The sequence below is a fragment of the Heptranchias perlo genome, chromosome 15 (genome assembly GCF_035084215.1).
Source record: "Heptranchias perlo isolate sHepPer1 chromosome 15, sHepPer1.hap1, whole genome shotgun sequence".
Taxonomy (NCBI): Eukaryota; Metazoa; Chordata; class Chondrichthyes; order Hexanchiformes; family Hexanchidae; genus Heptranchias; species Heptranchias perlo.
The window spans coordinates 27,968,551-27,981,937 of NC_090339.1; the positions used below are offsets into that span (position 1 = coordinate 27,968,551).

The following is a 13,387-nucleotide window of genomic DNA, read 5'->3' on the forward strand; positions in this document are numbered from 1 at the left end:
TATCATTCTATGATTCTAAGGAGTAGTTGACGAATAGCATAGATACATTTAAGGGGAAGCTAGATAAGCACATGAGGGAGAAAGGAATAGAGGGATATGCTGATAGGGTTAGATAAAGAGGGATGGGAGGAGGCTCGTGTGGAGCATAAACACCGGCATAGACCAGTTGGGCCGAATGGCCTGTTTCTGTGCTGTAGACACTATGGAATTGCATATAATACCTAAATTTAGGATTTTAAAAATCTCCAGATGGTTTCCAAGTCTTTTTGAAATACAATGAAACAGAAATCTCTCACAGAATGAGGATATATATCTTGTACTTGCAAAATCCAGAGACATTACTACTGGTGCTGGGAAATTCTGCAAATTGCATATGCCCAGACTGCACAGGTGTAATTGGTAACTCCTTTCAACTGTTCTGGGGAAAAAATATTAGTTGAACCATGGGCTTTTGAGACAGGCTGAGGCCTTGGAGCAAAAATATTAAAGAAAATATCAAGATTCACAAAACAATTTTAATGTAATCTTGTTTTTTTGAAATATGACATTTTTGATGTCTATATTTTTATAAATCTTATTTTGGGCTTTAGAAATTTTGGACTTGGAAATGTTTTGAGCATTTTGTTTGTTTCCCTGTGTCATATATATTTTCTGACCGAGGCAATAGCCAGACAATCTTTACTCAAGCTTTGGTTTCAGCCACTCTTGGGCACTATCAGATTCTTGAGAAATATTTCGATATCTGTTTTCGCCTTGTATTTATGTGTTGATTCGTTCTTCCACAATGATGGTGCATGCCATTGTCCTAATCCAGACCCTCAGTGGGCACTGAGAAAGGGAAAATTAGAGAGCGAATCAATCTGCAGCACTCTTGTGTATCTCTTAAGTGACCAGCTCAAGGGCAGCCTGCGCAGATGTTTGGGAAGAAAGGTCCTCAGTCAAACCGAGATGCATGTTGCAGATCTAAGAGCAAGAAAATAATAACTTTTTTAAAAATGTGGCGTAATACTGCGGGAGCATGGATTGAGTGAAGTGATGCCGACAGCCCATTGCTAGCCTGGTACAATTTTAGACGAACCACAAAGATTAATTTGCTGAGATATATGCCCTTATCACAACTGTCTCTTGCTCCAACCTGTTGTCATACCACCAAAAAAAACTCATAAGTTGGTGAATTGTGTTAAACATGGGGAAGGAGTGCTTCCAGCCTCATGGTTTCTTCAACAGTCCAGAACCAGCCCTGGTCACCTTTTGTTGTTAAGTTTAAATTGAACATTGGACACAACTGAATAAAAATAGAAGCAATTTATTGAGGTATATGAATACGCTATCATCAATATATCCCAGGTCACAGATCATAGTACAGATGGCTATCTCAACAATACATGTAATCAGACTTTACTCCATACATACTTAAATTCACTTCACCTGGCGAAGGAGAAAGCCTCCGAAAGCTTGTGATTTTCAAATAAAACAGTTGGACTATAACCTGGTGTTGTAAGATTCCTTACATTTGCCGACCCCAGTCCATCACCGGCATCTCCACATCATACTTAAAAGGAGACAGCGGTGGTAGGCATGCCAGGAACAGGAGATCTCACAGTTTCTCTGATACATCAGTGCCCAGAACAATAGGGCTGAGATCATCCATGTGTGAAAGGAAAAGCGGTGTGCAGAGATTTTTCATCAATTTCAAAGAAAAAGGAACAGCCATCTTTCTCCACTGTGTCATCCATCAAAATGACAGTAAAACTCTGCTGACAGAAAAATAACGTATCTGATCAAAATTGAAGAGTAATAATTCAAAATGACCACCTTAACTCTAGGAAGTTAACCATTTGGACTACGCAAATGCTTCCAAAAATACTGAGAATAAAAAATCATGGAGTCTCAGTAGTTGTATGATTGTTATTAAAATGCATGTCCAGTACCTTTATATTGGCTTCTGTGGGTTGACATACTTATGTAACAAACAGATCATTCCAATGAAGAATATGGTGGATATACACTGTCATATGTCCATGACTTTGGCATTGGAAGCCTGAACTTATAGATGAATCCTTACGACTCACTGTATATTTTCCAATATTATCCTGAAGGAGATGCAGAATCCATGTGACAGATTACTTGCTGTCCTTACACCCCAGCTCTGTGCTGCATATAGATGAGTCCATGGCTTACTTTGTCAAAGCAGCTGAACCAAGTCAAGTCCCTTTTGGTGTATCTAGAATCAAAAGGATAATAATTTCAGATTTCATGCAGAAAACAAAGTTTAAAAAAAATTATGCTCAAGTAGGGTGTTGTGATGGCACAGTGTATTTGAGTAGGGTACAGGTTTGTCATTGTAATTTTCTACAAAGTGAACTGAGTCAGCTGAGTTGTATACTCATGGGCGCAAATGTGTCATTGCAATTGCTATAAATGGAGCAGTGCAACTCAAACCATACTCACAATTACAACCATGAAAGTTGGGCTACAACACCGCATTTCAGTACACACGTGATATCAGTTCTGAATTTAACAGTCTGGCACTGTTGATATTGAGTTGTCCCTGAATTTGGAGCTAATATGATAATATTTACATTTGTGGAAGATTCGACAGAAAATCTGGTAAGTATCTTAACTTCACAAAATCTTGTTTAAAAACTCCAGTAAAAGTTGTCAGAAATGACAATGGCTGTTAGTGTCAGTAAATGACAAACCAATTAATTTTCGTGAAGATCATTGTTAAAGATGGGTCAAAATCAATGTTAATCTCCTTTGCAGTTAATTTGAGAGCCAGCTGCAAGACAAATAGCAGCATCTGCTTGCTTTATTATTACAAAATGAACTGCATTACCAGATGTTGATGGACTTCTTGTTCCAATTAAGTCCACATTGAGTAAGCCAACCTGCTTTAAATAAACTGTGTCCAAGCTGCTTCACTCCATTAAAGAACTTTATTAAAATGTGACGTATAGTCGTACAGAGATTAAATACAGATAACAGCGTTTATCTGATCATAGTTTTTCAAGCAGATTACATTTCTAAGGCAGACAAGGAAAGGTGACAGACCAATTACAATTCACCTCTGTGCCCCCAGGGCTCAGGAGGAGAAAGCTCAACCAGTATTCAGCTCCTGATTACTATCCAGTGAACCTCACTGGAAAGTGGGCACAATGAGAACTGGATCAATCTCAGCTGTGATGCCACCCATAATCCAATAGCTCAGCACTTACTGTCCAAGCTCACACATGACAAATCACCACTTAAGTGAGATATCAGAGGGCCCATTGCATCCAACAACAACTACTTGCATTTGTATAATGCCTTTAATGTAGATAAACATCCCAAGGCACTTCACAGAACCATAATCAGAAAACAGAATCTGATTGAGCAGTACTGTTCTCTCTGCATATTATATACTCCATTCTGCTAGATGCACCATCCTATAGAATTTTGGACTGTGTTTTGTCCTGCAGCACCATCCAGAGATTTGAAATAATAAAATCTTAAGTGGTTTTAGTTGTTGTAAAATATGTTTTTTTAAACACATTTTGCAGAGTTTACAGTATGATCTGCATCGTTAACGTCTGCCAGTACAGGATATTTGTGCCTTGCTTTGTGTCTAGTTAACTTCACATTTTGTTCCTGCGTGTTCCTTGTTGGCATTTGTTTTGCTGTGGTGTATATGGTTTCAAAGTATTCTGTCATTGTTGTGGTCCTTTGTTTGTTTTATAACCCAAAGCCTGGAATTCAGACATTCAGCTTATATCCAGTAAGTATTTCAGAGTCATGTTTGCATCCCTTAGTGCCTATCATCTCGGGTAGATCAGAACATGAGAAAAAAACACAGAATGAGAAAATTCCATTTAGGTAATCAAGCCTGCTCCTTTCCAGTAAAGGCCATGTACAATCTATCCTATAATGGGTTTCAATTTATGCATTTAATCACTATACGCGTTGGACGGTTTATAATTCAAATCGTTCCATTTAAAGCCTGCTAATGTCCCCCATCGCTGACTATCCCTGAACTATCCTGTATTAATCAGGTACGTGAGAGATGCTGCTGCTGGAACTCAGTGCTCTATAATTCTGACCTGCTCGTACAGTTCTCTGGTGCAATGTACACTGTAGTTATTGTATAATGTTCTGCACGATTCTCACATTGATGGGACATGGCAATGAACCACAAACTCCTCACTTGCACTTCCATACTGAAGCTGTTCGTAGAGATTATTCAGCCTCGCCCAGCTTCCCTTCAGCTGAATTTCCCGTGTGGCTCCACAGCTGAGAAGTATAACAGGTTAATTGCACCTTAACGAAAAGTGAACTACTCACTGAACACCTGTCTGCCTGAAATGGCCGGCGTGCTTAAAACACTGTTGGCGGTGACTTTGTAATTGACAATAATGGAAATGGCAATTGGTTTACGCTATTTGCCCAATTTAACCGAATGCCCAATTTGATCGTGGGCGGTTTAAGTGGTGGGGACTGTATTTCTCAAAGTCACAGTTCACACAGTTTCAGAGCTGTGATATCCTAGTTGCCTTTGTGGTAAATGTAGCTGGATTAGAATGTTAAAAACAGTTCCCCAATCGTCTGCACTTGTGCACCATCCAGTGTAAGACTAATCCATACAGACTAATACAGTGCGAGGTTCAGTCTTGCTGAGTTAGCTGATCTCAGCCAAGACCACAATAGGGCCACTATAATTGCCCTTAGTATCCTTGGAAGAGGGAACAAATTAGCATGGGTTCTTGTTCCTGATCACTATTCAGCAACTCATGTTGGAAACTGCACTTGCATGAGTGTTGGCTGAGGACAGGACCTAAGCTGTCTATTATGTCCTCTCAGGATCTAGGCTGTCTGTTACGTCCTCTCAGGATCTAGGCTGTCCGTTACGTCCTCTCAGGATCTATGTTGTCTGTTACGTCCTCTCAGGATCTAGGCTGTCTGTTACGTCCTCTCAGGATCTAGGCTGTCCGTTACGTCCTCTCAGGATCTATGTTGTCTGTTATGCCCTCTCATGGTCAAACGTCCTGGCTAGCCTCACTATGTTCACACATGGAGAATGGCTATTTGGGCAAAGTATTAAAGGCTTCCTAGTGCCCATGGAATTGTACCCTAACTGAGTCAGAGCCTTCAGGAGAAGATGGGGAGAAAATTAGAGAGCAAAAACAAAGTAGAAACTTTTCTTTAACGAACAATTCAGTTATTTCAATTTTTACTGAAATTTAGTGACTCTTCTGTATGTATATTAAAAAATTCAGCAGAAATTAAGTAGCTGGGACGATGTACAGTAAAACACAACTGTGCCACATTAAGTCCCACTCGCCCATCACCTCGGTCCTCACTAAATTGGCTCCCTGTTCCCATGACATTTAAAATCATCATCCTCATCTTTAAATCCCTCCATGGCCTTGCCCCATTCTATCTCTGAAATCTCTCCCAGCCCTACACCCCTCCCCCAAACACTCCATTCCATTGACAGTGGCCTTTTGTGTGTTCCCACTCCTTTACCCCACCCTTGGTGGTCAAGCCTTTTGCCTCTTGAAATCTCTCCACCTCTTCACCTTCCCCCTTTCCCTTAAAAACCTTCTCAAAACCCATCTCTTCGACAAAGCTTTTAGTCACCCCTCCTAATCTCTACCTTCTTGGCTCAGGATCAATTTTCCTCACGTCTATCTGAAGTGCCAAGAGATGTTCTTTAGATCAAAGGTATTACATAAATGCAAGGTATTGTCCTTGTTGCCTTGAAATCCATTTATATTTCTCCCTGTGGACACTCTGTTTGACCACAACTTTCACAATTTAATGCAAACCACATCTAGTCCTTTTGAATCTTATCGATTCTGAACAGTGCATGTACATACCTTTTGGCGTATTCGTTGTCATATGATAACCGGTAGTATCAATTGCTGGACAGGACCCAGGTAAGTGATCTTCATTCTCTCTCTCTGAACCGGGGATCTGAACGTTACCTGCTTCCTGCTGACACCAGATGAAGCTGAGCACGGGGGAATTCCTGAATTTCACACGGCGACATGTCTGATAAACCTGCATTCTCACATCTTTTTGCCAGTAGGAATAAATCAGTGGATTCATCAGAGAGTTGCAAAGACCAAGAAGCCAGAGATAGTCTTCAATGATACTATATAATAGACATTTGGTGCAACATGCTTGCACGGTACTTGCAGTGAAGAAAGGAGCCCATGCAACCATAAAACATCCAACAAGTATCCCTATGGTTCTCACTGCCTTGACGTCTCGGATGTGGCAGCGTGGTACTGCAGCAGGGCTGGAGACAGTGCAGATCCGCTCACTTTTTAGGATTTGTCGTGTATGTGAATATGCTATTTTGAGGATTACACTGTAGAAGTAGACGAAGATTAATGAGGCAGGAAAAAAGCAAGCACAAAATGTAATTATAACATACTTAGGATGAACGACCGAGAACAGGGTGCAGATACCATTATATTCATCAGGATGTAGCTGCTGAATTATTACAGGAAGGAACCCAATTAAAAGTGCTACAATCCAGAGCCCCGCGATGATCAAAGCCACCATTTTGTCTGTCATCAGTCGGCAGTACTGTAAAGGTAGTTTTATGGCTAGAAAACGGTCGAAAGCAACAGAGACCATCGTTAATATAGAGGCAGCGGAGGGCGAGGTTGTAAGTGAAATCCGCAATATACACAATGTCCTGCTGGTAGCGAAACTCTGGCTGGTGAGCACTCTTATCGCTGTTCCGAAGCAGGTGAATCCTACCAGCATGTCAGCAACTGCCAGGTTCAAGATGAAATACAAGCTAGCAGATCTGTTCTTCGGAATCATTAGGATAAGCACCACTATCACTACAGCATTGGAAGCGATGATTAGCAGTGAAAGCACTGTCACAATGCCGCCAAACTGATTAGCATCCATGGTTCGAAAGCTCAGAAAACAGTCAGGAAAATGAACTGAAATGCTGGCTATCACATCTTGTCATGTCAATGCAGATAGAACCCGGAAGGTAGCTGAAGCAACTGATGATTCAGAATTTATGAGAACCAGCCTGTTGCACATATAGCAGTATGATCAAACTGAAATGGACTTTAAGAGGTAATTTTTAATGTAGTTGGTCAGCTCATAGTTCCTGATTTACTGATAGCAATAATAGTATCATAATGAAGAACAACACTGTTGGTGATGTGCAGCAACATGATTTCATCCACCTTTGTCTCATACGTTGCTAACCAACAGAGCAGTATATGTGATAAGGTGAGTCCCTCTCAGATGCAGCCATTGGTAATGAGTGAGTTTATTTAAAGTTATCTTTATTGTTATAGATAATCACCTCAAACAGGAATGAAGCTGTATGTTCATGTATTGAGAAATCTGGGTGAAAGGCCAAGGCCCATAGTGGATGATATCAATGCTGAAAGGAGTAGGTGGGAAGATGAGATAAGTCAGGAAGTAACTTAAGGATGGGTTTTTAAAGCTTGTATATTGTAGGAGGAAGGAAAGAGTTGAAGGCGAGGAGTTCCATAGTTTTGAAGCATTGAGAGAGGATGTTAGAGTAGAACCATAAGAACAGAAGTAGTTTTTGGTCTATCAAGCCAGCTGCAACATTGTCATTAGCCATGGCTCTATCTTTTAACTCGTTTTTCCCTGCCTTTTTCTCAGATCCCTTTATACCCTCACCACCCCCCTACCCACCCCCCCCCACCCAAAATGGTGCAATGAGTCTTAACGTTGTAGCCAGAAGGAAGAGTATTTAGCATATTTGGAGCTAAAGAGGAAGAAAAGAAAGTTCAGAGGGCCACTGACCATAATAGAATAATAGAATGTTACAAAGCAAACAAAGGCTATTCGGCTTACCATGTCTGTGCCATGTGAGCCACCTGGTCTAATCCCACTCTCCTGCTTGCATCCCATTCTCTTTACATACATGCCAAGCTAAAAACCAGCAAGAACTGACCAAAAGCTTCAAATAAAGTTGACAACAGCCCCCAAAAAGCTGACCACTCAAGAACGGCACTAATATGTGAAAACAAGTTACACGTGCTTTGTACCTGAAGCTGTAGGTATTTACAACATTCCTTCACTTGGAGGGGGGGGAAATACATAAGTACACAAAATCCTGGAGTATAAAAGCAAATGTTGAACACACAAAACCACTGGTGCATTTTTTGGGGTGGGGGGATGGTAGGAGGAGGAGTCTGATAGCATGCTCCCCCGAAAAGAATGTTTACATTAAAAAATGAATTCAGGTTCCTTTTAAGAACTTTTATATTTCACATAATAGCTTTTAAAAAAAGGAAAAACAAACTGATATTTGAATTTCAACAGACCTACCCAAAATTCACCTCCACACGCTCCCATTTTAAAATCCCACCACCTTAGTTCCCAAGCAACAACAACTTGCATTTATATAACAACTTTAGCTTTGAAAAATATCCCAAGGCGCTCCATTGAGGTGTAATCAGAAATAAATAGACACCAAGCCAGAGGAGCTATGAGGAGCGGTGACCAAAAGCTTGGTCAATGAGGTGGATTTTAAGGATAGACTTAATGGAGAAGATGGAGATGGAGAGGTGAAGAAGCTTTAGGGGGGAATTCCAGAGCATGGGGCCTAGATGGCTGAAGGCACAGCCGTCAATGGTGGGGTGAAGGGAGGAGGATGCACATTTTGAAGGAATGCAAAGTTTTTGAAGGGTTGTAGGGCTGGAGGAGTTTACAGAGATAGGAAGAGGTGAAGCCAAGAAGGGATTTGATTACGAAGGTAAGAATTTTAAGTTGTCCAGGAGCATCACCCCCAGGACCTTGATGCAATGCAGGCAGTGCTTCAATTACCTTACAAGAGTAGCAAGGGTGAGTATAGCACTCTCAGTAATTCCCTCTCCTCTATCACATCCTTCACCACCCAGCACAAGGTTACACTATACCGCTTCTCATTATAAGTACACACTCACCTTTTCCTTGCTTCCTTCACAGCATCAACTGGCAGCATTCTGTTCCCGCTTGGTAACCTTTGCAAAATCACTAGCTTCTCTCTTGTTTCCTTCCTCACTTCACACTCCACACAACTGCCTTCCATTCAACACCTCTCCATCCTGACTCCATTCGCTTCCTCTCACTCTCGGCATCTTCATTACAAGTAGAAGCCCCACAACATCTGCACTCTACTTTTCAGGAGACACTCACCAACTCTCATCCTCTTTCTCTGCAGAACAAGACAGCGTACATCACAAGAGAGAGGAGTAAGATTGGGGAGGACCTGCCAATATCATGAACCTCTCCAGCAGTAAGCGCTGGAAATCATGGCCCCTCCAGAGCTGCCAGAATAGGATATTTTGAGGCTGGGGGCTTCTCTGAACAGTGTCTCTAACTATTACTATGTGGCCATCTCGAGGGATGCTGGAAGGAGCAAGTTTGGTGGGTTGAATAGTCTTCCACACCCCACGGCTTATGTTCTTAATGTACTACTGAACATTTCTTATTCTGCTGGATTCTTTAAACAAATTAAAGACTAGAAATTACTGTTGATGATATTAGGGGATGAACAAGACATTCCTTCTTCTGCTACTTTAATTTTGAGACATTAACCTGTTTTGGATAACTGGTGCAAGGTTCACACTCTAAATCCCCCTTTATCTGATCACACAGGTGTTACAGAATTTCTCATTAGTCTTAAAACTCCAAAGATGGTGGGTGTCAAACTATTCAATAATATGATCCTGTAAATCCTCTCTCAGTTAAAGCATCCCTATACCATTTACAGTTTGAAATTAGGAAAAACTTTCAGTCTTTCACATGCTCTGCCTTGCCATTTGAACCATGACAGGTTAACTCCCCATTACAACAAGGGGCCATCCACTAATACAGTCAAGAGTAATCTGTAGCTTTAGGAAATTGTAATGTAACTCTTTTAATTTGGTAGAATGCTATTGCAGTCCTGAAGCAGGGTATTGGGTTTCAATTGATATTTTTAAAGCTAAGTATCATGATGAAAATTTGTTCTATCTGTTCACTTTGAACTATCAAACTAAATCTTTATCAAATAGATATTGATTCTATTCCTATACAAAATGTATTGCTGCAGGCTGCACATAAAATGCATTTTCTTAAAACCACCATTTTTCCACTGTTTGCACAACAGCTTGGCTCTGGTTCAGATCAGTCCTTTTCAGAAGTAAGCGTTTACAAAGACAAAAATTGAGCTGAGTCCAAGACTGGCACACATAATGTTTGCTATAGTTGACTAAGCTGACATATTGCTATCTGCCACAAAATGTTACAGCAATAAAATGGTCTGATGCATAATTGTTGTTTCTGTAATAGCTAAATGACTCTTGTAAAAATGACATTGGCCCCATTTATATGAAGACGCAACAGAATAGCTAATCTCTCAGATAACAGTCTGTCATCTGAATTTTGTTAATTGTGAAAATTTAATCTAATTTTGCAATGCAATAACACAGGCAAGAAAACTATTTGTCATGAGATGACACCATGCTAAACTAGGTGTTAAACTGGGCAACAGGATTAGTCACCAAGATATGTTCCTGTCTCACGATGAAACTCATTTATTTAAGTGGCGTGGAAAACAAACCTGCAGCATTGTATTTGCTTAGGAGGTAGAGAAGAAAAGCCAGGGGATGGAATGCCACTATTTATCAGGAAGAAATTATCTATACATTATCCGGGAGGGATTGGCCCTAACATTCCACAGGGTTCTCCTGCTAAAGTTACTGTGGAAACAGTGCAGTAATGGCGTAAACGGCCTTTTTTGAGCCCTATATGCCACTTCTTTCGGGGTGATCCACTAATCTCCAGCCGGAGAACCCCCGAGGAAATTCCAGCTGAGTTTTGTTTTGCTCTCCAACGAAGGAAAGGAAAACACGTAAGTTTGCGGCCCATGGAATAAAGGGAGCAGTAGCAACATGGATATAGAATTGACTAAGGGACAGGAAACAGAGAGTAGTGGTGAACAGTTGTTTTTCAGACTGGAGGGAGGTGAACAGTGGTGTTCCCCAGGGGTCAGTGCTGGGACCACTGCTTTTCTTGATATATATTAGTGACTTGAACTTGGTGTACAGGGCACAATTTCAAAATTTGCAAGTGACACAAAACTTGGAAGGGTAGTAAACAGTGAGGAGGATAGTGATAGACTTCAAGAGGATAGAGACAGGCTGGTGACATGGGCAGACACGTGGCAGATGAAATTTAATGCAGAAAAATGTGAAGTGATACATTTCGGTAGGAAGAACGAGGAGAGGTAATATAAACTAGAGGACACAACTCTAAAAGGGGCACAGGAACAGAGAGATCTAGGGGTTTATGTGCACAAATTGATGAAGGTGGCAGAGCAGGTTGAGAAAGCGGTTAAATAAGCATACAGGATCCTGAGCTTTATAAATAGAGGCATAGAGTACAAAAGTATGGAAGTCATGATGAACCTTTATAAAACATTGGTTCGGCCACAACTGGAGTATTGTGTCTAGTTCTGGGCACCGCACTTTAGGAAAGATATGAAGGCCTTCGAGAGGGTGCAGAAGAGATTTATTGGAATGATTCCAGGAATGAGGGACTTTAGTTACGTGGATAGACTGGAGAAGCTGGGGTTGTTCTCCTTGGAACAGAGGCGATTGCGAGGAGATTTGATAGAGGTATTCAAAATCATGAAGGGTGTAGACAGAGTAGATAGAGAGAAATTGTGCTCATTGGCGGAAGGGTCAAGAACCAGAGGACATAGATTTAAGGTGATTGGCAAAAGAACCAAAGGTGACATGAGGAAAAACTTTTTTACACAGCGAGTGGTTAGGATCTGGAATGCACTGCCTGAGGTGGTGGTGGAGGCAGATTCAATTCTGGCCTTCAAAAGGGAACTGGATAAGTACTTGAAAGAAAAAAATTTGGAGGGCTACAGGGAAAGGGCGGGCGAGTGGGACTAGCTGGATTGCTCTTGCATAGAGCCGGCACGGTCTCGATGGGCCAAATGGCCCCCTTCCATGCTGTAACCTTTCCATGATTCTATGATTCTATACATACGAATCCTACAAGTGGTGGCTTGTGAAGATAGAAGGAGAAATCCAGAAGAGAGGCAAAGAAAGAGAGGAGAAAAAGAGGATAAGAAAGAGAAGACAAACATATAAATGCCACATAGCTAACTCCAGCTGCCCATATGAAAAAGACAAGTTGCTGCTTTAACTGAGTTGGTTCTTGGCATGATTGGCTCCTGAGGTATATGCTCACAAGTGAAAATCTCATATCTGGGATTTATCCGATATTGACTGCCCTGCTTTATGTAATGGTACATAGAAGCCTCAGCTTCAGCAGGGATTGTACTGTATGCTGACAGAGATTGCAAAGGTTCTGGATTGGTCCCCATTCTGGTGAAAAGTCTTATTTTGGAAAGGCTTAGGCAACTGTTGCACCATGCAGTTTTGTTAGGCCATGTGCAAGCTAACAGAAAGGGAGAGACTGCAACTTTAATTACAGATTGATTCTTTGTTTCCAGCTTTCTCTCTGGCAGGCTTCTTGCTACCACACAGCCTCCCCTGGACATAATAGTCTCGATGGTTCGGTAAATGGTTTTCAGGAGGTGCAGTTTGAAGTGGGAGTGGGAATGAATCAGAACTGCATCCAAATGATGAAATGCATATGAAAGAAACAGGCATATTTGAGTAACAGACAGCCCAAGGATCCTAATTCATGACCTTGGGATCAAGACTCAATATTCATAATGCAGCCGTGACATTGACAAACACAGAGAGCTCTTTTAGATGGAAACTTCTAGGCTTCTATTGGCACATGAATAGATGTGCTGCTATAAATGGTGAATGAGTGTCGGTGACTCTGGTACCACTGCTACGACACACAATAGGGACGAAAGTTGTACACTAAGCATCTAGATTTTTCTGTTGCATTGACATTGTTCTGGATAATCTCTTTTATGACAACAATTGACCAAATGCAACTGTAACAAGCCAGAAGTCACACATGATTACTTTGAACGCATCGCTGCTGCTGCCTACTGTCTAAGCACAGCTAAGAGACTGTTGTGAGAAGCTTACTTTAAAGATAATCCAATCAAAGATTAACGATCTGGCGCTGCTGTTATAGTAACCGCCACTGTCACGCACAAGGATGTCCCTGAAGCAACGACTGTTGTCGGTTTTTCTCAGCTGCCTTTATTGCATTGCTTCCTATCTCTGCCTCCAACCTTACCGTTTCGGCAGTAGCCCAGGTGGTGCCCGGTGAGTAAACAGGAGTCATTTTACAACTGAATACCGACACGGTCCACTCAATTTTGCTTAGATTATAAAGTGGATCTTAAAGGCTAAATTTTTTGCTTGCCAGCAAGAAATCCCATTTGTAAATGGCTTGAGTTGGAACATGCTCAAGCTATTTGATGGTGGTG

The 13,387-nt window shown here is 41.3% G+C and overlaps 1 protein-coding gene across 1 annotated transcript; it reads right to left on the reverse strand.

The window, feature by feature from the left end:
* Positions 1–2,136: 2,136 nt before the first annotated feature.
* Positions 2,137–6,811, reverse strand: LOC137332788 (glucose-dependent insulinotropic receptor). Its single transcript, XM_067996724.1, has 4 exons — positions 5,856–6,811; positions 5,633–5,687; positions 4,147–4,269; positions 2,137–2,224 (listed from the first exon to the last, which is right to left on the reverse strand). Exons 1-4 carry the CDS (start codon positions 6,754–6,756, stop codon positions 2,137–2,139), a joined length of 1,167 nt encoding a protein of 388 aa, XP_067852825.1. The 5' UTR covers positions 6,757–6,811.
* Between the last annotated feature and the right edge of the window lie 6,576 nt (positions 6,812–13,387).